The 24,838-nt window shown below is 43.3% G+C and overlaps 1 protein-coding gene across 2 annotated transcripts in view; it reads left to right on the top strand.

Annotated features, from left to right (window-relative positions):
- The window catches only part of LOC134437058 (equilibrative nucleoside transporter 2-like), a 52,273-nt gene that overhangs the window by 8,110 nt on the left and 19,325 nt on the right, over positions 1 to 24,838 (top strand). The window contains exons 1-5 of one of the 2 annotated variants that reach the window (XM_063186491.1): positions 14,301 to 14,620; positions 16,095 to 16,155; positions 17,481 to 17,562; positions 22,223 to 22,374; positions 24,541 to 24,680. In XM_063186491.1, coding sequence (XP_063042561.1) covers positions 16,118 to 16,155; positions 17,481 to 17,562; positions 22,223 to 22,374; positions 24,541 to 24,680 — 412 coding nt within the window. In that variant the 5' untranslated portion in view covers positions 14,301 to 14,620; positions 16,095 to 16,117. Of the gene's footprint in view, positions 1 to 14,300; positions 14,621 to 16,094; positions 16,156 to 17,480; positions 17,563 to 22,222; positions 22,375 to 24,540; positions 24,681 to 24,838 lie in introns of those variants that run through there. The other variant, XM_063186490.1, reaches the window with a different exon arrangement.

The raw sequence follows: 24,838 nt of genomic DNA, 5'->3' as shown, positions 1-24,838 counted from the left end.
ACTGCCCAGCCCACCTGTTCTGACCTGACAGGACTGAGGTCTCTAGACATCCAAAATGAGGTGCTGTTAAAAGTACACTCTGATGCCTCAGACTCAGCATTGTTTGTGAGGTCATCAGCTGACTTGCCGTCTTGTGCTCAATTTGCATTACATTTGAAGTGTTTGCATATTTGTGGTCGCCACAAACCTGCAATTTTGCTTGGTCACACCTGTCATTCTTGTATCATAGTTAAGCCGTGTGCTACTCTCACAGTAGTCCTACTGATTTCTGTTTGTCATCCTAGTGTGTCATTTGAGTTTCACAGACTTTTTCGGTTGTTGACCCCCGTGATGTGATGCTAGTCTAGAGTGCCAACTCCAACCCTCCACTTACTTGGTATATGGCAGGGGTCAGGAACCTATGGCTCTAGAGCCACATGTGGGTCTTTTGGGAACTGTATGGCTCTTACTTAACCATCCCTTGAAATATGGAATCGTCCAGTATTTATAAATAAAAGTGTGGGTTCCATATTGAGTTGAAACAGGACAAGGGAGGTTAAAAAGTGTTAGAATTCAGGAAATTACATCTAAGAAATACAAAATTCTCCCAGACCCTCGCCATAATGAAGTTGACAGTTGGCAACCCTATTACCTGTTATCAATGAAAGCTTAACTTGACAGTACACTCTAAAATTGTTGGGCTTAATTGAAATGTATGCTTTTGATTGTATTCTGTGTTTTTAAAATGGTATGGCTCTTATGAAAAATTATTTTTTAAAAATTTGCCGTTTATGGCTCTCTCCACCAAAAAGGTTCCTGACCCCTGGTATATGGCTTGAAGTGAAAATGGCATCTTCCATAGTAGGTGATGGTGTGTGTGAATAATCACGTTTTTTTTGTAAAGTTTATTAGCCATTTTAACAGTATAAAAATGCAATGGCTAGGAATGTACTGCACTTTGGTGAGCTCACACATTCTACACATGGGTAGATACTGTCCCTAAAGCCTGTGGTATTGCATGGGATGCTGCGGTACCTTCTCCCTGATGGTAGGAGTGTGAATAGGTGGTGTGCTGGACGTGTAGGGTCAGAGGTGATGTGATATGGTGAGGGTGGCCGCTTGTAAAATGTTGGGTCATTCACAGGTGACAGGAGTCGAGGAGCAGTGTACTACCATTCCACGATAGAAGGCAGTGTACGTGCACCTTATCAAGTACACATCATACACATCTACGCAGCACCTCTTTTATCTTTTGACAAAAATCGCTTCCTTCTTCCTGTTGAGAAAGCAGTGTTTCCTATATGTGGAGTATTCTGTGGCACAGCACAAAATTAAATCAAAAACACAAAATAAAAGCTGAGCTCCACAATTAACATCTGCAACTACTGAACATGATGTCAATGGTGGTACACGCTTAGATTTGCACTGGCTGAATGTTTCTTGCCCGTAGCACCACATAATGCAACTTGATTTGTGACACACATTGGAAAGCACATGTGAACATCACCAACTGCAAGCAGTAAGCTTATACCTTCCTAAAATTTCAGACTGCTAAGCCTGATGTCTGATTTAGTAGTCATAAGGGATGCACCGATACCGATACTGGTATCGGTATCGGCACCCGATACTGCTCATTATACTCGTACTCGTCAAGCACTTGCCGATACCAGGAACGATACTGCTATTACACAAAACAATGCAAAATCTTGTCACGTTCTGTGAACTTGAAAGCAGCATGGAAAAAAAGTGCCACCTCATACATTTACTAACATTTAAATCTACATGGAAATGGACAATAAAAATATCACAGGTGGAAAAAACAAGGCCATGCATTTATTTTCATTGTATTTTGGTGGTAAAAGGTATCGGTACTCAGTATCGGCAAGTACACACATTAATGTACTCCTACTTGAATCGGTTTTCAAAAAAGTAGTATCGGTGCATCCCTAATAGTCATTTTATGTGTTGATTCGATTGCCATTTCGTAGGGCATTTCGCATGTAGTGACTGGTCTTTTCCATGAGAGAACAAATGGCTGTTATTACTGGAAAGACAATTATGTGCAGTTTCATATGAAATATTATATGAAAAACCTCCCAAAGGGGACCTAGTCAAGGCTGTAGATCTGTTTGTTGGCAAGGCGGTAAGCTTAGATGGTTGTTGTCAAGGTGACCGCTGGGGGAAACCCTGGAGTGTGTAAGTCCAGCAAGTTCAGCAAGAATTAGTAGCCTACAAATCTCCAGTATTATACAACTATGACTATAATGTCAACCAGTGCAACTATATAACAATTAGTTCAGTGTTGCATATTGGTAAGGTTTGGGAAGCCCCTTCTTTACTCAAAAGCGGTCAACAATTCTCTCTCATTATCCATAAGCACGTACTGTGCTGTAGCAGAAGGAGTCTTGCTCCTGTAGCTCACTAGTGTTGCAGAGGAGAGGAGGCATACAATAGCTGAGGCCCGTACAGGATGGCTCTGGTCCAGTGGAACATGTTTTTGTGTAGGAGAGGGTACCGCCGAATGAATGGTCCTTGGCCTGACATCCAAAAGTAAGTGTTGTCCATTTGTTTTTCCTTCAAATAAATTTTTTGTGTGCCTTGTAGCTTTAGAAAGGATTATTAAAGATGAGACAGGAAATGGGCGGGAGAGTGGGAGAGAGATGGGGCAGGATTGAGGCATGACCCAAGTCGTACTCGAACCTGGGTGGCATGCAAGCCCATTCAGGGTTGGAGTCCTTAACGTGTTGCACCACAGCACCCTCAAGTGTTGTCTACTTTAAGCTCAAGTTCATTTGTCACAAAGCTACACAGTTAGAATACCTCTCCATTATATAATTTGTTCAGGAAGTTCTCTTAAAAAACCCATTGAATCAGTCATTTCCTCTGCACTGTCTGTAGGGAAGTTTGAATATTGCTATTTGCCCTCTACAAGGCAATGTGAGCTTATTCCGGTCCAAGTATTCAAATGCAATTTTCACGAGCTGACCACAAGAATAGAATTGAAGAATTGTTAGAATTGTTGTCGCTTTTCAGCAGGAGTGATGTGTTGTTGAAGGCGGAGTACAGAATTTTCCACGGCAAATCAGTCAGTATTTTCTACAGGCTTTTGGGAAAGCTTCTATGAGCTGGCCAGGGAGGCCAGGGTTTAATATTTCAACCTTGAAGCCGCCTTTGTTGGAGGTCACTCACCTGTCAACAGGCAGGAAATTCTCAGGAAATCGCAATGAGTTTGTGCAGCCGTGTCTGTGTGCGAGTCTTTGTCCGTCTCCCGGGTTACGGCCATTGAAGGTTGAAAGAGGCGGGGCCGAGGGAGGGGAGTGGAAGGGGGAGGTGATAGTGCGTATGTGAGTAGGGGCCATTTATGACATCATCACCGGTTAACACCATTCAAGGTTGTAGAGTGAGGCGGCGGGTTGGAGAGAGTGGGTTGGAGGGTAGGACGCAGGTGACGGGTGGTTGGGATCGAGGGGTTTCTTTGATGTCATCGTCAGCTACCACCATTCAAAGTTGTTGACTCTGGCAGGTTAAAGGGAGTGTAGAGGCAGTAAGGGTGTAACGCCGCATTATGTAATAACGGTGCAATATGTAATAATGTAACAAATTATTACATAATGTGGTGACAATCGCCGCATTGTGTAATAATTTACGCATTTCGTAATACATTTCTTGAACGCATTTCGTAATAACTTTTTTCTCATCTTGTAATAAATTATTACAAAATGCGAAATTTATTACGGAATGCGGCCGCAACTTTTTTTTTTGATGGAAATGTAATAACATGGTGCATTATGTAATAATCTATATGGATATGTTTTTTCTGCACTTGGATTCAGTAGGCGCAGCACACATACATAGTCTCAGTGACATGGTATAGTCACTGCCCTCTCTCTCTCTCATTCTTCTCAGTTCTCAAACTGCTCGAGAGTCGCGAATGATGCGGTTAAAAGCGTTAAGAAATAATTTCACAACTTGCTGCGTGCAACGAGTCCAACGAATGTCTCGCACTTTCTGCTACATTACACCAATTTACAGCGACATTAAATAGGCCAGGTCTAAACACTTCACGAGGAGGTGAAAACTTGTCTTGCACTTGCGTGGGTCTGTGGCGAGAGAGAGAGAGAGAGAGAGAGAGAGAGAGAGAGAGAGAGAGAGAGAGAGAGAGAGAGAGAGAGAGAGAGAGAGAGAGAGAGAGAGAGAGAGAGAGAGAGAGAGAGAGAGAGAGAGAGAGAGAGAGAGGAGAGAGAGAGAGAGAGAGAGAGAGAGTGTGTGTGTGTGTGTGTGTGTTGTGTGTGTGTGTGTGTGTGTGTTGTGTGTGTGTGTGTGTGTGTGTGGTGTGTGTGTGTGTGTGTGTGTGTGTGTGTGTGTGTGTGTGTGGTGTGTGTGTGTGTGTGTGTGTGTTGTGTGTGTGTGTGGGGTGTGTGTGTGTGTGTGTGTGTGTGTGTACGCACGGAGACAAACCTGGCCCATATTGATCTTAAGCCCCATCTTGGCTCTTTGGAAATATTCTTAACATTACAAAGGCTATTTTAATATTTTCCCCCAAACAACATGAATCAAATCCCAGGAAAAGACCAACCATTATAAGTGACTCGTGGGGAGCTGTCCATGCTGGTGGTGCTTAATTTTTCCGATATTTGCCCGTGGAGTAGTGAGTCTTTCATGTCTGCCTACATGCGCGCCAGGGTCTGACCATGGTGCTTTTTGCCCGTGGAGTGAGGAGACTGTCTTCTTGCAAAGCAAGAAGTCATAGCACCCGAGAAAAATGCCACTCTTTGTCATATTTTCAATTCCAGTCCACTGTTCAGTAGGCCTATTAGGCTGCAATCAAATTCAATAGCCTATGCTCATCCACATGCACGCGAAAAACAATAACCCAAGCGGCGGGACTAATTCGATTATATTCCTTCCAAAAATGTCCGAACGTCACAAAAATCAGTTATTTGCATTGTCCGTAATTATACCAAACAAAAAGGTATCAATAAAAGAAATCAAGTCTTCAGTTTCGATAATCCACGTTACAAATCCTCAACAACAGCAAGCCATTCCTTCTCTGCTATGAAGCAGGCAACGGAACAAGTGCAGACAGTAGGCTATATGACCACGTTGATGCTGCACGGCTTGAAAGGATTCTGTCTAAATTAAATATCTTGAATAGCCTATATAGACCTAGGCCTAACTTGATTTGTTGCAATACAGATTCATTTTCTATAGCCAGAAGTGTTCCGTTGGACTGACGAAACCGAACACGATCAAGTTTGCAACTTCTTTCCCTCATGCGCTGTCCGTCAGCACCACCTGTCATCAGACGTCCGATTAGCTTTCATTACGTGCTGAGGGAAAAACTCTCGCCATTAGGCCCATGTGCTGTTGCACTGTTGTGAGGGATATCACCAAATAATTTAGATAAAAGTCAGAACATTATTTTGGCAATCTGTTCAGTCTGTTCATTTAAGTTTTTGGGTGCTCTTGGATATCGGGGATCAGTTCATGTAGAGAGAAGAGTTCATCCAGGCACTCCAAAATAAGGTGTCCAAACGGGAAGTTACATTTAAAAGCCTTTAATGGTACTGGGCTGGGGTTACATTAAAAAGCCGACATGTTTCGACCTCACCAGGTCTTCATCAGGGCTACGTTCACCATTGAAAAGAAAGGCCTCCCTTAAATAGTGACATCACCACATGTGACCCATTACGCACTAAACACATTTGCGCACACCAGAGAAAACAAAGATTAAAAAATAGCCTGGGGTAATAAGTGATGCCACAGAAAAAAATGACCAGAAGTACAAATAAGCATCACAAAAAACAAGTAAAATCAATATCCTCATTTAGACCAGGATAGCGCATGGCATCCAGTTGGTGTATCCAAAAAGTCTGCCTCTGATTAAGTCTTTTTAGCCTGTCCCCACCCCTCGGAAGAAGTTTGATATGCTCGACGCCCTGTATGCGCAGCAGAGAATCATTTTTACCATGGTATATTCATTGAAATGTTTCGCCATGGGATAGTCAAAATTGCCCACTCTGATAGCATACAGGTATTTATGTTCTGCTAGCCTATCTCGCATGCGCCTTTTTGTGCGTCCGATATAAAACAACCCTTCAGCGCAAGGACAAGTTAGGCGGTATATGACAAATGTAGAATTGCAATTAATGAAATCTCTCTGTCCGTATTCTCTCGTGGTTTTAGTATCCACAAAAGATTTGGCTTGTGTAACATTTGGGCAGTGAGGGCAGTTCATACATCTATAGGTGCCAATAGGTTTACGCAGCCAGGTTTCTCTCTTTTTCACCTGTAGGTGAGAGCGCATTAATTTATCTCCTAGGCTGGGTGCACTCTTTAAAGACACCATGGGTGGTTCTGGGAACACCTCACGTAGTTGCGCATCACTTTCAATAATGGACCAATTGTTCTTAATAATTTGCCTGATCCGCGTCGCTTGTGTACTATATGTCGTAACAAAAAAAGGACGAGACTGCTAGTGGCGATGATGTTTCTTTTTGGTCAATAACGTGTTGCGTTGAAGGGAGCGCGCTTCACTGTATGCGTTTTGGATGGCTTTAGGGTGATAGGCTCTATCACTGAATCTTTTCTCCATCAGCTCGGCCTGCTCGTGAAAATCATTTTCGAAATCACAGATACGCCTAATCTCTGGAATTGGCCGTGTGGAATATTTCTAATGAGATGCGGGGGATGGAATGAATCCGCTCTCAGAATGGTGTTCCGAGAGGTCGCCTTTCTGAATAAGGTGGTGTGCAGCTGTCCCTCCGCGTCTTTATATATCGTCAAATCCAGAAAGTGAATATTAGTTAATGAATATTCCAAGGAAGCCACCCAAAACGCATACAGTGAAGCGCGCTCCCTACAACGCAACACGTTATTGACCAAAAACAAACATCATCGCCAGCAGCAGTCCCGTCCTTTTTTTGTTACGACAGTTCATAGATGTATGAACTGCCCCCACTGTCCAAATGTTACACAAGCCAAATCTTTTGTGGATACTAAAACCACGAATGAATATGGACAGAGAGATTTCATTAATTGCAATTCTACATTTGTCATATACCGCCTAACTTGTCCTCGCGCTGAAGGGTTCTTTTATATCGGGCGCACAAAAAGGCGCATGCGAGATAGGCTAGCAGAACATAAATATGGTATCAGAGTGGGCAATTTTGACTATCCCATGGCGAAACATATGAATACCATGGTAAAAATGATTCTCTGCTGCGCATACAGGGCGTCGAGCATATCAAACCTCTTCCGAGGGGTGGGGACAGGCGAAAAAGACTTAGGCCTAATCAGAGGCAGACTTTTTGGATACACCAACTGGATGCCATGCGCTATACTGGTCTAAATGAGGATATTGATTTTACTTGTTTTTTGTGATTTTTATTTGTACTTCTGGTCATTTTTTCTGTGGCATCACTTATTACCCCAGGCTATTTTTAATCTTTGTTTTCTATGGTGTGCGCAAATGTGTGTAGTGCGTAATGGGTCACATGTGGTGATGTCACTATTTAAGGGAGGCCTTTCTTTTCAATGATGAAGTCCTGGGGTGCGATTCTCAAAGTGCGAAGTAGCTAGTTTGTTAGCAATGTTGCATAGTAAATACTATAAAAGTTGCTAACTCTTGTGTCTCGAACGTTAGCACACAAAGTAACTACTGCTTGGAGTAATGTGCACTCTGAAGTAGTGGTGACTTTGAAAGTGAGGTGCCTCCTATCCGTATCTGGACAGTGAAGTTGAAGTACAGCTGGAGTAGATCCATTGAGTCCAGACATCACCTCAGCCACCCCAAGTAACACACAGCGCTAGTCTACTTCAGAGCGTGACTCCACCCATTAGCTAAACTTGTAGTACATATTTGACCACAAATGTGTCAATATCTTTTAATCCTGTGGTGCAAAAGCGATGAAAATCAATCGACATGCACACAAAGTGATGATACAGCTGTGAGAGTGTTCAGAACACAAATTCACGTCATGTCATTTGTTCGTGAAAAAAAAACCGTCATATCCTTGGAATCTGATGAATCCCACACTAATAATATACTTTTAGCTGTATGCCGATTGAATTGCGTCTCATTTCGATGTGTAATTTGTGAAATATTTAGATAAGAAAGTATTGGTTTCTCCCGGAAATGCGCTGGATTACGTGTCAACTATTTAAATTTTTTTGGCGCGAATTTCATTTCATAGCCTAGGGGTATTTACGCTTGCCTATCAATGGGAAGACGCGAGCCACGCGGGTTCGAAACCAGTGTGCAGCATGTTGACAACAACTCGTGAAATCGTGTTTTGGACCCTACAGTGTAACACATTTTCCCTTGGCTGCACGTGTGTGTTGGTAATGCACAACATAAATTATCTATTTCTGCCAGATATTTCCAAAATTGTGGCACTGTAACCATGTGGATTCGAACCGGTGTGGCTTCTGTTTTCCCATTGGGATGCAAGCGTGAATACCACTAGGCTATGGAATGAAATCTGCTCGAAAATTTCTCAGGGATATGACACTTTAACAGACGATTTTCTGGGAGTAACCACAACTTTATTGTCCAAATATTTTACAAATTACACCTCGGAATGAAACGAAATCCAATCGGCATGCAGATAATACTGCATTATTGGTGCGGATGGTGTCAGATTGTAATGCCACGGCCGTGTTTTTTCACAAAGAAATTACAAGGTGTGTTGTGGAGGAAACAGCGGAGTCACGGTGTCGTGACATCCAATCAAATGTGCTGGTGGTGGTTGTACATTATTGCTTTCTACTTCACGCACTGAATTTAGGAGGAAACAGCTGAATCATGACTCAGCAATCATGCATATCTCTTGTTGCTTCTTTGGTCACGCACTGCAATGCCAAGAAAGTAAGTAGCGGTGTGGACTCAGGAAAGCAGCCGCACTACTTTTGGCTTACTGTGGGAATAGTAAGGTTTCGAGAAATGCACGGATTTCGCCTTGAAGTAAGTAGATAACTACAAAGTACGTCTGTAGTTCAAAGCTAACATTGCGGCAACGCACCCCTGGGGTGCGATTCTGGAACGTTAGCATTGTACTACAGATGTACTTTAAAGTTATCTACTTACTTCAAGGCGAACTGCGTGCATTTCTCGAAGCCTTACCATTCCCACAGTAAGCCAAAAGTAGTGCGGCTACTTTCCTGAGCCCACACCGCTACTTACTTTCTTGGCATTGCAGTGCGTGACCAAAGAAGCAACAAGAGATAAGCATGATTGCTGAGTCATGATTCAGCTGTTTCCTCCTAAATTCAGTGCGTGAAGTAGAAAGCAATAGTGTACAACCACCACCAGCACATTTGATTGGATGTCACGACACCGTGACTCTGCTGTTTCCTCCACAACACACCTTGTAATTTCTTTGTGAAAAAACACGGCCGTGGCATTACAATCTGACACCGTCCGCACCAATAATGCAGTATTATCTGTATGCCGATTGGATTTCGTTTCATTCCGAGGTGTAATTTGTAAAATATTTGGACAATAAAGGTGTGGTTACTCCCAAAACATCGCCTGTTGAAGTGTCATATCTCTAAAAAAATTTCGCGCGGATTTCAGTACATAGCCTAGTGGTATTCACGCTTGCATCCCAATGGGAAAACAGAAGTCACGCCGGTTCGAATCCACATGGTTGCAGTGCCACAATTTTGGAAATATCTGGCAGAAATAGATAATTTATGTTGTGCATTACCAACACACACGTGCAGCCAAGGGAAAATGTGTTACACTGTAGGGTCCAAAACACGATTTCACGAGTTGTTGTCAACATGCTGCACGCTGGTTTTGAACCCGCGTGGCTCGCGTCATCCCATTGATAGGCAAGCGTAAATACCCCTAGGCTATGAAAAGAAATTCGCACTAAAAATATTTAAGTAGTTGACACGTAAGCCAGTGCATTTCCGGGAGTAACCAATACTTTCTTATCTAAATATCTCACAAATTACACATCGACATGAGACGCAATTCAATCGGTATACAGCTAAAAGTATATTATTAGTCTGGGATTCATCAGATTCCAAGGATATGACGTTTTTTTTTTCACGAACAAATGACATGACGTGAATTTGTGTTCTGAACACTCTCGCAGCTGTATCATCACTTTGTGTGCATGTCGATTGATTTTCATCGCGTTTGCACCACAGGATTAAAAGATATTGACACATTTGTGGTCAAATATGTACTACAAGTTTAGCTAATGGGTGGAGTCACGCTCTGAAGTAGACTAGCGCTGTGTGTTACTTGGGGTGGCTGAGGTGATGTCTGGACTCAATGGATCTACTCCAGCTGTACTTCAACTTCATTGTCGAGATACGGATAGGAGGCGCCTCACTTTCAAAGTCACCACTACTTCAGAGTGCACATTACTCCAAGCAGTAGTTACTTTGTGTGCTAACGTTCGAGACACAAGAGTTAGCAACTTTTATAGTATTTACTATGCAACATTGCTAACAGACTAGCTACTTCGCCCTTTGAGAAATCCACCCCTGGTGAGGTCGAAACATGTCGGCTTTTTAATGTAACCCCAGCCCAGTACCATTAAAGGCTTTTTAATGTAACTTATCGTTTGGGCACCTTATTTTGGAGTGCCTGGATGAACTCTTCTCTCTACATGAACTGATCCCCGATATCCAAGAGCACCCAAAAGCTTAAATGAACAGACTGAAGACTGCTTGAGCTTCCAGCCACCTGTGTGCCTTTCATTGCCAAAATAATGTTCTGACTTTTATCTAAATTATTTGGTGATATCCCTCACAACAGTGCAACAGCACATAGGCCTAATGGCGGGAGTTTTTCCCTCAGCACGTAATGAAAGCTAATCGGACGTCTAATGACAGGTGGTGCTGACGGACAGCGCACGAGGGAAAGAAGTTGCAAACTTGATCGTGTTCGGTTTCGTCAGTCCAGCGGAACACTTCTGGCTCTAGAAAATGAATCTGTATTGCAACAAATCTAGTTAGGCCTAGGTCTATATAGGCTATCCAAGATATTTAATTTAGATATTTAATTTAGTTTTCACCACCTCGTGAAGTGTTTAGACCTGGCCTATTTAATGTCGCTGTAAATTGGTGTAATGTAGCAGAAAGTGCGAGACATTCGTTGGACTCGTTGCACGCAACAAGTTGTGAAATTATTTCTTAACGGTTTTAACCGCATCATTCGCGACTCTCGAGCAGTTTGAGAACTGAGAAGAATGAGAGAGAGAGAGGGCAGTGACTATAGGCTACCATGTCACTGAGACTATGTAGGCTATGTGTGCTGCGCCTACTGAATCCAAGTGCAGAAAAAACATATCCATATAGATTATTACATAATGCACCATGTTATTACATTTCCATCAAAAAAAAAAGTTGCGGCCGCATTCCGTAATAAATTTCGCATTTTGTAATAATTTATTACAAGATGAGAAAAAAGTTATTACGAAATGCGTTCAAGAAATGTATTACGAAATGCGTAAATTATTACACAATGCGGCGATTGTCACCACATTATGTAATAATTTGTTACATTATTACATATTGCACCGTTATTACATAATGCGGCGTTACAAAGGGCCACGGAGGGCAGGAGAGACAAAGGCACTTTGAGGGTGGTTCCCATTGTGACATCATCACTTCCTCAGTCAGTAGTACCGTACGTACCACCATTCAAGGTTGTTGAGTGAGGTGGGGTTAAGGTAGTCGGGGGTGGAGTCTATCCACTGTCATGTGGCGTTGTCCACGTCCAATCCATTGTGACATCATCATTGGCGTCCAGTGTTACCTGGAACACCAGGTTTACCGGCATTGGATGCAAATGAGCTTGAGGGGAAGAAGAGTGCATCAGTGTTTTGTGATCATGTTACTGCTCTCTGGGGTAGTATGACTCAGAGAAGCCGGTTAAGGCCACCGGCCACATGACTGATCACAAAGCACCAGCTCACACTAACTAAAACACTGAGGAGGCCAGCTGCGTGCCCTGCGTCACGTTTTCGTTTTCGTTTTTGTGTGTCAGATTTTTCTCGTGACTTGTATTATATTACTACCAGCGGTAGTCTGTGATAGTAGAATGAGGTTGTAGAATGAGTTCGGTCTGGCAAATATTCCAGTTGTGTGATCAAGGGGTGTCATCATGCAATAATATGTATGGTTTATAGTGTACTATCACCATTTATTACGGTCTCAAAACACTTGTGAAACAAAAAATAAAACCATGATGAAAATAGTAATGACAGGTAAATTAATCAACAGGTTGAAATAAAATGATAAATACAGAAGTACTAAAATAATGAAGAAACCCAAAAATAAATAAATGATTAACAATAAATATGAATACACAACCACAGAGTTTGTGTTTTCAATGCCTGTACTGTATTATTACTAGCAATAGTCCAGTATCAGCAGACTCACTGCTTGGCTTAGCCATTTTTCCAGAGACAGGAATTTCTCAGAGGGAGTATCAATGGGCGTCTTTGAAAAGCCAGTAGAGGTCCTGTGGGTCAGAGACGAGGTACCGGTACATGTCTGGAGTCACGTCTCCCCTTTTTCATCACCTCTGCATTATTAGGACTAGGGCTGGGTATCACAGCCATGTTCCTGTATCGATTCGATTTCGATTCCTAGGGCTTTGAATCGATTAATCACGATTACATTCGATTCGATACGATTCATTCCGAATTGATTCAATCCGTTCCCTTCTTGGTGCAAGGATTTCGCCCAAAAGATGCTGTTGCCTATGTTTATATAAAAATGTCAAAGGGCTGTGGCTTGACAGTGTCGACAGATTGCTCATTTGTAATAAGTAGGCCTAGGCCTAATTGACTAATACCTACTGGGTATTTTCCATAGACCTAAATCAAACAAAAATATCAAAAAGAAAAAGAACAAAAAAAATCGATTTTGTGCCCTGTGAATCGATTATGATTTTTTTAAATGATATTGATCGATTATCGATTAGATCGATTATTTTACCAAGCCCTAATTAGGACACAACTTGCTCCGATAATCAGACATTCTTTTGTCGGCATGTAGTGTAGTTAAGTTCCATTAACTATTAGACAGGGTAGTATCTGAACTATTGCATACTAAACCACATCATTCTACATCCTTGTACGTACGTACAGCTGACCTTTGCAAACATTTACCACACCTTTTCTGGAATTGTTTTTTCTAGATGATTTTGAAGTTGCTAAATGTGTTGCATGTTAGTTAACCAAATCTGACAAGGGACAGAAATGTAATAAAAGCCAGTTATGGCAGCCAGATGGCACCAGATCCGTGGCCTGCATCACATTTGCCTTTTTTTCATGGCCTCTTTATTATTACCTGTGTTATAGACCGCGTTCGAAGCCTACGTCATCACTGACTGCACGCATTGTTGGATCAAAACAAAGCCACCGGACACACAAAAACACACCACACAGTGCATAGTGCACTGAATAGAGAAGACATGCCGTCCTGCTGTGTGTACGATGTTACCAATAGAGATCGAGACAATAGAGACAAGTTTAACGCTATCCTGAGAGGGAATGCCTTTCCAGAAGCATAGGAGATGTTTGTGGTTACAAGCAATTAAACAAATGTACCGACTGGACTGGGGACATAATCAGGAATGCTTTGTTGCGCCCACTTCATATCTGAAGTTATGGTGACCATCCATTCTCTTATCTTGAAAAAAAAACACCTGGTTAGTTTCTTTACAAATGTGCAGTAAATGGTGGAATCTGCTCCAACAGTGTGCCTGATCACGTCATATTTGTGTACAAACTGTAAATGGGACTATTGGGATTATTTGAAATTGTCTGGCTGGCTCGAGGCTGCTATCACTTTATACGGAATTTCTACAAAAACACATTCTACAGTACACAGTACAACGTTCAACAGTCCTCTGAATGCCTTCTTGGCAGGTAAACCAAACTGCTGACTAAGTAATGATCTGAACCAGCTTGACAAAATAAGTCACACTTTCAAATATCATTTTGTCCAGACATCATGCTATGATTTACGCACCCCCTCTTCTCCTCGCTGCATAGCTGATCAAACCCAGATGTTTGCCTCCAGGCAGCACCCCTTGAGGTGGAGCCCCAGCAACTCTAGTTCAAACCACCTTTTTCTAACTCCATGTTGTATTTCCCGTCGAAGTAAAAACGGATGACTTTAGAAATAGATTATATGTGGTAATAAATTACCTTGTGGCAGGCCGGATGTAACGTATAGGCCCACAGCTACTTGGCTACCCATGGGGGGGGTCCCTGCGTGTGTGTGTTGCAGTGTGAGTTGACTGTGTGTTTGTGGGCTCTGTGTGTGTGTGTGCGCGCGTGTGGGCGGGCTAATGCTAGTCTGGGTGTGGTTGTAGGGTGTGTGTGTGTGTGTTTGTGTTTTGGTCTCCCCATGTGGCCTCAATGCAGGTTGCAGCGTGCTTGGTCCCGCCCCAACCCAACCCAGTCCCTCCCTCCACTCCCTTTTATAGACACCAAAACAAGCAGCGACAGACGAAAGGTGCAGCGTGAGCTTGAGAGTGAGAGAGAGAATGCTGACACAGCCACACGTTTCTTTTATCTGTCAAGAAAAAGTTTAGCTTAGGTTTGGAGGTAGGGTAGCCTGCCGTGGCAAGAGGAGGACTATTCCATTTTTGGGTAATTTTCAGGTAGGACTTCAACTTTAGTGAGTGCCTTACTGAGTGAGAGAGAGAGAGACTGGTGTGTGTGTGTGTGTGTGTGTGTGTGTGTGTGTGTGTGTGTGTGTGTGTGTGTGTGTGTGTGTGTGTGTGTGTGTGTGTGTGTGTGTGTATGTGTGTGTGTGTGTGTGTGTGTGTGTGTGTGTGTGTGTGTGTGTGTGTGAGAATGTGAGAATATTGTGTCTGAAAGAGAGAGAGGGCGCGCGTGCGAGTCAGCGTGCGAGTCAGCGTGCGCGCGCGGCGCAGGGCTTGAGTCTGCCAACCAACCAAATGCTGGTAAAACCTGGCTGTGGCTAGTACCATAGGAAGGGATTTCAGTGTTACTGGCCAGTTTGGCAGGTAGTTTACCCTTGTGACACCATGGACTATATCATGTTGTTGCATTTGTTTGTTTGTGTGTTTTTTGTGCTTTTTTTCTCCCTCTAGCATTTCTTCTGAGCTAAACATAGGCCACCATGGTAAGAAAAAAAGATTAGTGTGGCTAGGCTGAATGGCTAGTGACTCTGTAAGACACTAGCCATGTTGACCCGTGAGCAAAAAGTTAATGTCAAGCCCTGCTGCGTAGGTAGGTACAGTATCTTAGCACGTTTGAGTGAACATTAGGAACACATGTGAGTTACTTTCCAGTAAAGGACTCGTAAAGCACACACACTCTCTCTCTCTCTCTCTCTCTCTCTCTCCACACTCTCACAAGTGCACATTTTTTTCCATTTGTTTTTTTGACTCCAACCCAAACAAAGTCTTAACTATAGTAGTAGATTAAGAAATGTTCTCATTCTCTCTCTCTCTCTCTCTCTCTCTCTCTCTCTCTCTCTCTCTCTCTCTCTCCTCTCTCTCCTCTCTCTCTCTCTCTCTCTCTCTCTCTCTCTCTCTCTCTCTCTCTCTCTCTCTCTCTCTCTCTCCCTCTCCCTCCCTCTCTCTCTGTACTGATCCATACACACACACATTCTTTCTCTTTTCCCTCCCTCACAAACGCACACATACAGTGCACTCAGTCTCACGCCTGCAGTTATGAGAGCGATATTGTGGGCAGAGCTTTGCTCTCCTGTCTCTAAGTCATGTGTACAGTTGCCCCCCTCTAACTCGGCTCGCTGGCTCACCCGCCTTGTCTTAAGTTTGGCAGACCCATACAGTAGATGGAAGCCTCTGCTCCTCTCGCTTGTTGGATTGTGCTATAGCTGAGACGTGGCGACACCGCGTCTCTCTCTCTCTTGTCTCTTTTTTTGCTCTCTCGAATGTGTGTATGTGGATGCGTATGGATCATGTCTGTCATGAAGGAAACGGCACCTCTTGGTAACACTGCAGTGCGAATCGGTTGACATTCAGAGGCTGAATTGTATTTTTCCCGCATGGATTTGATGATCTGTTTTGTTTCTTTGTTTCTCTCTCTCTCTCTCTCTCTCTCTCTCTCTCTCTCTCTCTCTCTCTCTCTCTCTCTCTCTAGTGGCCAAGGCACCAGTCAAAAAGATGAAGGATAATAAGGATAAAGATGCGCCAGAGGACCGGTAAGAAACGCTTAGTCTAGATCTGGCTCATATGGCGAAACAAATAATGACAAAACAAATAATGACAAAAGTTTGGTTGGTATGTGACAAAGCCCAAGACAAATTTGCCCCTTGGGGACAATAAGGTTATACTTCTTTGACTTTGACATGCCATACTAAGCATACTGAATAATTGAACATTAATTTCTTTTGCATACAAGACCGGAAGTTTTTTCTCTATTGACCAAAGTCAGTTTTCTTCATTACAATTAGGATTGTATACTAGAATTTAAAATTTAGATGAATTTGGACAAAAAAATCAAACATGCCTTTTACTGGCTGGAATCACATAACACGAGTGGTAATGTGCTTTCAAGTAGCAACAAACGAACACGTTCACACGAAAACATGACTATACACACACAAATGAAGACGGCAGTGATTGACTAATTTCAAGTAGTAGGTTACGACTGTCAGTTCAATTAAAATGCCCACTAATTGCTCAGTCTTACTGTCGCTAGTAATGTTTTCTATTGGGTATCAGACATCAATCAGTCTGAAAGTCTGATGTTGAACTTTGGAAACTGCTCATGAGTTGGTCTTGACATTAAAGGGTTTTGGGTTTTAATCCTATACCAATAAGAAGTTAGAGAGTGAGTAAACAACTCAAGTGGGTAAACAACTCAAGTAGGTAAACAACTCTAGTAAACAACCCAAACTCTGACCCATTTTTTGTGTTTTTTTTGTTTTGTCTCCCACCCAAACAAACGTCTTAACTGTAGTAGTAGAGCTTAAGAAATGCTCCTGTTTTCTCTCTTTCTCTCCCTTTCTCTTTCTCTCTCTCTCTCTCTCTCTCTCTCTCTCTCTCTCTCTCTCTCTCTCTCTCTCTCTCTCTCTCTCTCTCTCTCAAATTGAAAGCACTGGACAGCTGTGTCCTAATGGCTAGGCCTAGGGAGTTGGTCTTGCGATCAAAGGGCCCCTGGTTGGAATGCCATACCAGCAGGGCGAACATGGGCGTAAATAATCATTGCTCTTGTTAATCGTTTTCATCATCATCATTCATGGCCAACGTGACCTTCAAGCAATGCATTTTACCCAGAGTGAGTTGATGCAAGAAAGGGAGGCAAATTCATTTGATGATGAGCATTTGAATAAAACGGACATCTCATGTGGTATCCCAGGAAAGCAGAAGGATGGCGCACACACACACACACACACACACACACACACACACACACACACACACACACACACACACACACACACACACACACACACACACACACACACACACACACACACCTGGAGTTGACCCAATCTGTCTTGTGTTATATGTGTGTCTATAGGGGTCATCTAGTGGCCATCATCTTCTTCGTCCTGGGCCTGGGGACTCTGCTGCCCTGGAACTTCTTCATGACTGCATCACAGGTAACACACACACATACACACACACACACACACACACACACACATACACACCCACACTCAGGTACACAGACACTTACACACAGACACTACACAAACACACACGCCCGCACATACACATAAATGGGTCAAAGACGTCCAACATGTCCTTCAGTGCAACGGATACTTTTGCTTACTGTAAATGCAAATAAAGATTTTATTTATTTTTTTGGCTTGGCTTTCATGCATTCACTTTTCAAAAAATTGTTTTGAAATTTCATGTTTTTCACAGTTACAGTAAGCTAAAAGCATCTGTTAGCACTGAAGGACAGTGTCATGTTAGACGTCTATGACCCAAATGTATGGTCACATGCATAGAGACCCCAAGCACAGATTAGTACCGAACATAATGCATATAGGCCATCTGTACACACACACAAAAAAATGCACACACACACCCACACACACACACACCCACACACACACACACACACACACACACACCAGCCCAACCATTCCTCTAACTCAGGGTTTCCCAAACTGGGGTGCGTGCACCCCTGGGGGTGCGTGGCCTGCTACAAGGGGGTGCGTGAGCTGAATTGGGCAATGGCAGATATGTGTGTTTTTATACAGCATTAAACATTAAGTAGTCTTTAATTGAATGGTGAATTTAATTGAATGGAAGAAATACCAAGTCTATTGGAAATAAGGATTCCCCATATGACTCTGCATAATTTGCCATAATTTCTGCAGTGAAGCCATACTTAAGTGGCCATCAGCACACCAAAACATTCGCTTAGGGGGTGCGCGAACCACATTGAAATGTACAAGCGGGTGCACAAGGAAAAAAGTTTGGGAACCGATGCTCTAACTCATGATACAGAGCCCAGCTAAACGCATGACACACAGCCTAGCTAAATCACCTCTAGGCCTTTGCACTAGCGTCACAGCTAGATGTTATCCCCAACGACTACCCTGCATGTGGAACAGAGTTGTTATTGTTACATTATTACGCAAGTGCCTATTTTTCATTTGCATTTTTAGTTTTGTTGGTGGGTAAATGTGTAGCGACCTAAATAAAATTAGGTTTAGATTTAGAAAATTGGAAGATTCAGATTTATAGTGCACGTGTTTACACGTTTTTACGTTATTTGGAACAAACTGTACAACGCTGAATCTGTCTGATGAGGTACAGCATAGTTTTTTTTTTTTTGGACAACATGTGCCAACATGCAACAGAATTGGAGTCAAGGTTATGATTAAACAAAGATCGAGCCCTGTCCCATTTCTGTCTGCTTGGTTTGAATCAGACTTTCAAAGTGAGACCAACCTCTCAAGGACAAAGTGGAACTTATTGACGGTGGTTTTAGACCCATAGACCCGACCCGACCCGACCCATAATTTGGACAGCCGTGGACGTTGAGATAGAATTGAGAGGGTGTCGTTCACAATCATGGTGGATTATTTGTCGACTGTATTTGCGCGTACACTCATCTTTGACCCACAAGAACCCACATATTAGAGGGTTTGGTTTGAAAATATTTGAAGAGTGCAGATGTAAAACCCACTGAATGTTATTGCAGAAATCTGTCATTCCATTTTTAAATAGTATTTTCTCCTCTTAATTTTGATCAATAGGTCATTTGAATGCTATTAAATGGGTATGCCACTATTTTGGTGCTTAATACAGTTAAAATCGTTGGCCAGGGTTTATAAAGGTGGTAAAGTGTCTTATTTTTCATGTAAGCTGTTGTCTTGCTTTAAGACAAGTTAAAAGAGGGAGCATGTTGCTAAGCTAGTGAAAGTCAATGCATCCGTGTAGCATGCTACATGCTACAGTGATCCATTGACTTTCACTAGCTTAGTTACATACTCCCTCTTTTAACTTGTCTTAAAGCAAGACAACGCTTAACATGAAAAATAAGACACTTTACCACCTTTATAAACTCCAGCCAACGATTTTAACTGTATTAAGCCCCAAAATAGTGGCATACCCCTTTAAGTATTTCAAACCAACCAAAATGAGATTGACGCAAATGTATAGAAATTTACTTAATGTGTAAGCGCATCAAAAATACACTACATATAGCGTAGTTAGTAGGTAATTACTTGTTTGGGGATGCTAATGCATTGTTTAAAACGACCCATAAAGTGTTAGTGTTTTTGTTTTACTTATTATCCTTTTAGGGGGTCCGCAGCACAGATATTTGTTTGGGAAGTTTGTTGTGCAAATGCTGTCGACACAAACGCACAGAAAGTCAAGGATATAGAAAGTACTTTCTGGTGTTTGGTGCTTGTGAACCCCTTGCTTGAGAGCCTAAACACATGACACCGTATAAGAATTCATGTGAGTGCGCAGTGCGGCTCCATACTTACTTTCCGATCGCATATTTTTGTGTGATCTTGCTGCAAATCCCAGTATGGAGTCAGGCTGGGTCTTAGCTGATGTTAATTGTTTTGAACATGCCCCACTTGGAGCAGGGGCGAGGATTAGAGAGTTATTGTGAGGTTTTTGGCTGGGAAGTAGCGGCGGTGGTGGTGGTGTGGTGGTGTGTGGGGGTGTAGTTACGTGGTTGTTATTGAGTTTGAGAATTAGGGAGAGGGGGAGGTGTGCAGTGAGGTGGCTGATATTTTGAGGTTTGGCTGGTTGCTGGTGGTTGTGGAGGAGGTGGCAAGGCCCGCTGACAACTTTGACTGGGCCCAGAGCAGAATCAACTGAAAGGGTTCCAAACCCAGTACATGCAATGTAATGAGAATCCAATTCTGGGCCCACTATCTCCCAGGGCCCAAAAAAACTCACCCCTTTGTCTGCCTCTGCCGGCTTCCCTGATGAGCTGGTTGTTCTGGGGTTTTGGAATTAGGGAGCGGAGGGGTGCGGTGGTGGTTGTTATTGTGAGGTTTGACTGGGTGTTTGTGGAGGGGGGCGGGATCAGGCTGCATTTGGATTAAGTTGACTTTTGTCCTGCCGTGGGTCAGGTATTTTTCTAAAATCCTGGTCATGCGCGAGCCAACAGACATAAGCACACACACACACGCACACACACACACACACACACACACACACACACACACACACACACACACACACACACACGCACACCGGTGTCATGCCTGCTGTCTTCTGACACGGCTAAGGAGGGATGGAGTGTGGGGAAGGTTAGGGGTGCAGGAGGGGTTAAGGTTCTTTTAATCTCCCTGGCAGTTGGATTAACACAATGCTTTAAAAGTGTCCTGTTGATGTCAGCCTACTTGGGACGTTACGCCATTTTAAGCACCCTCTGGAGACTTGCTGGCAGTTCTGAAGATGTAATATTATTTTTAGAAATTATGCAATATGTGATTCTGGAAAGCAAGGCACAGCCTTGACTGATGGGCCTCTGACTGATGCCCCCCACCTCCACCCCATTGGCTATCCTGCATAGCGTGTGTATGAATGACAGTGTTCACAATCCAATTTCTGTCAGAACCATTTCAGTCAAGAAACACAAGACAAGAATATAAATGAATTTCTTTTATTGAAATTATGAATTACATTTGGCGGTATAGCTCTGTTCGGAGGAACCCCCCTATTTCCATGAGCAGCATGGAAAAGCATTTAGTCAGGGGGCAGCAGCAGTTTAGGGAATTCTCACCCCAGCAGGACAGGGCGAGAGATAACCCCCCATGAACAGAGCCAAGCGACGTGACAAGAGAACATGTCACATCATACACGACAAGGTGGAGCAGGGGAGGTGGTGGGTAGCAAAAACCGAGCAGCATACAGTTGAGAGGAAGTGGATAGAATTTAAAAGGCGTGCCGAAGCCGTGTGGCCAATCGCTAGGGAAGAAAGATTATCAGCTGAGGGAATGCACCTGGATCAATTAGGAATTAATTAGATGAAGGGGAGGGCGGCAAGCTTCTTGACTACCATGGCCTGGCCAGAACTGACGTTAGTACTTTAATTTGTTTTTTTTTCTCCTCCCCTTTCTTTTCAATTTTCTTCACTGCTTTTGGAAACTCTCAATTCTTGTAGTTGTTGAAGCCTGGTATTGCAACTGTACCTGAGAGAGCAGAGTAAACATGCCATTCTTGATAACAATCAGTGGTTCAGTGGTCACACACACACACACCAATTCACACCACAACACACCATCAAGGTCGTTTCCAGGGGGTTGAAGCAATATAATCCAGTCACGTACATCAACAGAATTAATGAGCACGCATCAGTGACGACGGAGCAAAACATGTGGTGTTTTCATTACAGCCTGTAGCTATTCCAGTTAATGCAAGACCAAGCTGTCATTTCAACCTTGATTTTTATTTTTTTTGTCTAAATCTGTTCTGTAGTTCATGAACTTATAAAAGAGAGTAAGATGCTTCTGAATTCACTTTTGCTGGTCCTGTGTGGGCCACAACCACGCTAGGAGAAGTGTTTCTCTGTACTTCTCTCTATGAGAGACAATGTCGCTTAAACCTGTACGATGAATGAAGACAAGAAAACCAACTTGGAGTTTGTCCGTTTTTTTTTTTTGCTTTTTGTTAACAGTTTTGGTATTTGCTCACTCCTGGAAACCTGTAGAACCTGAGGATTAATTCCAAATCATCAATGAGCTAATATTTAGAATACCTAGAACCTACTTGTAGAAATCCACCAATTGTGCCTAAATAAGTCTCTCTCTCTCTCTTTTTCTCCCCCTTCTGCAGTATTTCAACAACAGACTGAAAATGAACACATCCGTAATGAGCAATGGCACTGTTACCGTCAAGAAAGACTACCACTTTGACAACTGGATGACCCTGCTATCCCAGCTGCCCTTGCTGCTCTTCACCCTGCTCAACTCCTTCCTGTATCCCCGGTAAGGTTGCCATGGCATGATGCAGCTCTTGTTTGGTCCCTTGTTTACAAATATCGGGTTTCACACTTGCATGTTAACCACACAGACTCTTCATGCAGGCAACCACAAGGACTTTCTGTTTTACTGTCATTACTATTTCACTTACCTATTCATTAATACCTAGTCATTAATATTAATGAATCTATCCACCTTTTGTAGTGTGTAACCCCTCAAACACACCAGTGGCGACCTAAGCTACAAAGAATCGCTGGAGTGTGTTTGTCGCTTTCATTGCTCGTGTATGCCCAATTGAAAGAAAAATGTCTGCACACTTAAATCCCCTTTGTGTTCTTTTTAATAATAGGCCAAGCTTTCAATCTATTGACCTTCCTCAGGGCTTGTGTATGCCCAATAAAAGCTGATTGCAAGCAATCTGACATTCCAATTGAATGCGGTATCGACGAACCGCATCATAGCTAGTTAGCATAATATTCATATTGCAGAAGTTCAACTAACTGTCGTTCAAGTCACTTATATCGCCTCTTGTCTATACAAAGACAATTGCGTCCGTATGCCGTGTTGCTCTAGACGCATCTGGTGTATTTGTGCCTTAACGTACTCCACATTGCAACACGTTAGTATGAACCCTTCTTGTCCAGTCGTCAGTATGTCTAAAGCTGGATTTATGCTTCGGACGCAGAGCCTCTGCGTCCATCCGTCTTCAGTCTGTGCGAGTCCACGCCCCCCTCGCAAAGGCTCTGCGCGCGTCGTCGAGAGCCTCGAAAAAATTCGAACTATCCGCCGGACGGACGCGGAGGACGCAGACAAAAAGGCGCTATGATTGGTCGTCTTGCCACTTCCTTGTTCTGTTCTTGTGGCAGCGCAATGCCAGTAGTTTGTGAGAGCAGAGCTGTATTCTGTTAAAAACTATATTAATGCCTTGTGCGTAAATGTGTGTAAATACACGAAGCTACAAGCTAAGTAACAAACAATGCATCAGTTGAACACTTGTGGCACAATGCCTGTGGTTTTACTACCGTAGCTTTCTCCACCGAATGTAAACACACATCGTCAGAATCAACTGTCTTTACATGCTTGCATTTTCTGCTCGTGAAAACAGACTGGGTATGTCAAATAATGATACCAGTGCATTGCCTTTGCAATTTGTGTGCAAATACCTAGCTAACCGGGCTAGAAAGCAACATTGCTTAATAATGGCCGCAGTGCTTACAATGCAGTGAAAGTAATCGCGCATTTTCAAATGTGTCTCGCGACGAGACCTCGGACTTCGCAGAACTCGCAGATGCATGAATACAATGTTGGTTCGTGGCCACTCCCACGCGACTTTTGACGAGCGCAGTTGCAGAAGTCTAATCTGACCTTAAGGACGTGTGCATCGCAGGGAGCCAGGTCGAAGTCCTGCCGTAGTGTCTATGTACATGTACACTATATGTAGCTCTAAATGCTCCCCACTCCTCCCTTCTATAGGATATTGGAGGCGGTGTGTATCGCGTGGAGCCAGGTCTAAATCCTGCCTAAGTGTCTATGTATGCACGTGCACAGAGTATGTATACGTACAGTAGTTCTAAATGCTGTCCTCCCCTCCCCTCTCCTGTAGCATATCGGAGGCGGTGCGTATCGCGGGCAGCCAGGTCGAAATCCTGCCGTAGTGTCTATGCCCATGTATACAGTATAAACGTAGTTCTAAATGCTGTCCTCTCCTCCCCTGTCCTTTAGGATATCGGAGGCGGTGCGTATCGCGGGCAGCCAGGTCGAAATCCTGCCGTAGTGTCTATGTCCGTTGCTACGCCCCAACACATGAAATGGCCCTATGGGGCTAACATAGAACCAAACTTAACCTTTTTAAAGATATAGACACACACCTTCTAAAAAGTAGAGCCCAACCAGTGGGATTTATTTAACAATCACAGACATTAAACATGAATCACAAATGTCCATATCATCAAGACGGCTGGAGAGATAACAGCCATTGTGTCAGTAAGACAAGTGCAGGAAGACTGGGGAGCCTTGGAGAGACAGGTGCATCTCGTTAGGCCACTCCCCACGCTTGCTTCATCTCACTGGAGGAACAGAGAACAAGGCAACGAGACATACATGCAGCCGTAACACCATGCATACAGTATAAACGTAGTTCTAAATGCTGTCCTCTCCTCCCCTGTCCTTTAGGATATCGGAGGCGGTGCGTATCGCGGGCAGCCAGGTCTGCATCCTGATCCTCTTCATCCTGACGGCCATCTTGGTCAAGGTGGACATGGAGACCGATCGCTTCTTCTCCATCACCATGGCGACCATCTGGTTCATCAACTGTGAGTGGGCACTTGGCTACCGCTGTGTGTGTGTGTGTGTGTGTGTGTGTGTATGTATGTGTGTGTGTGTGTGTGTGTGTGTGTGTGTGTGTGTGTGTGTGTGTGTGTGTGTGTGTGTGTGTGTGTGTGTGTGTGTGTGTGTGTGTGTGTGTGTGTGT

The sequence above is a fragment of the Engraulis encrasicolus genome, chromosome 21, assembly GCF_034702125.1.
Source record: "Engraulis encrasicolus isolate BLACKSEA-1 chromosome 21, IST_EnEncr_1.0, whole genome shotgun sequence".
NCBI lineage: Eukaryota > Metazoa > Chordata > Actinopteri > Clupeiformes > Engraulidae > Engraulis > Engraulis encrasicolus.
The sequence above is the reverse complement of the archived record's forward strand: the minus strand, read 5'-3'. Positions and strand labels throughout refer to the sequence as shown.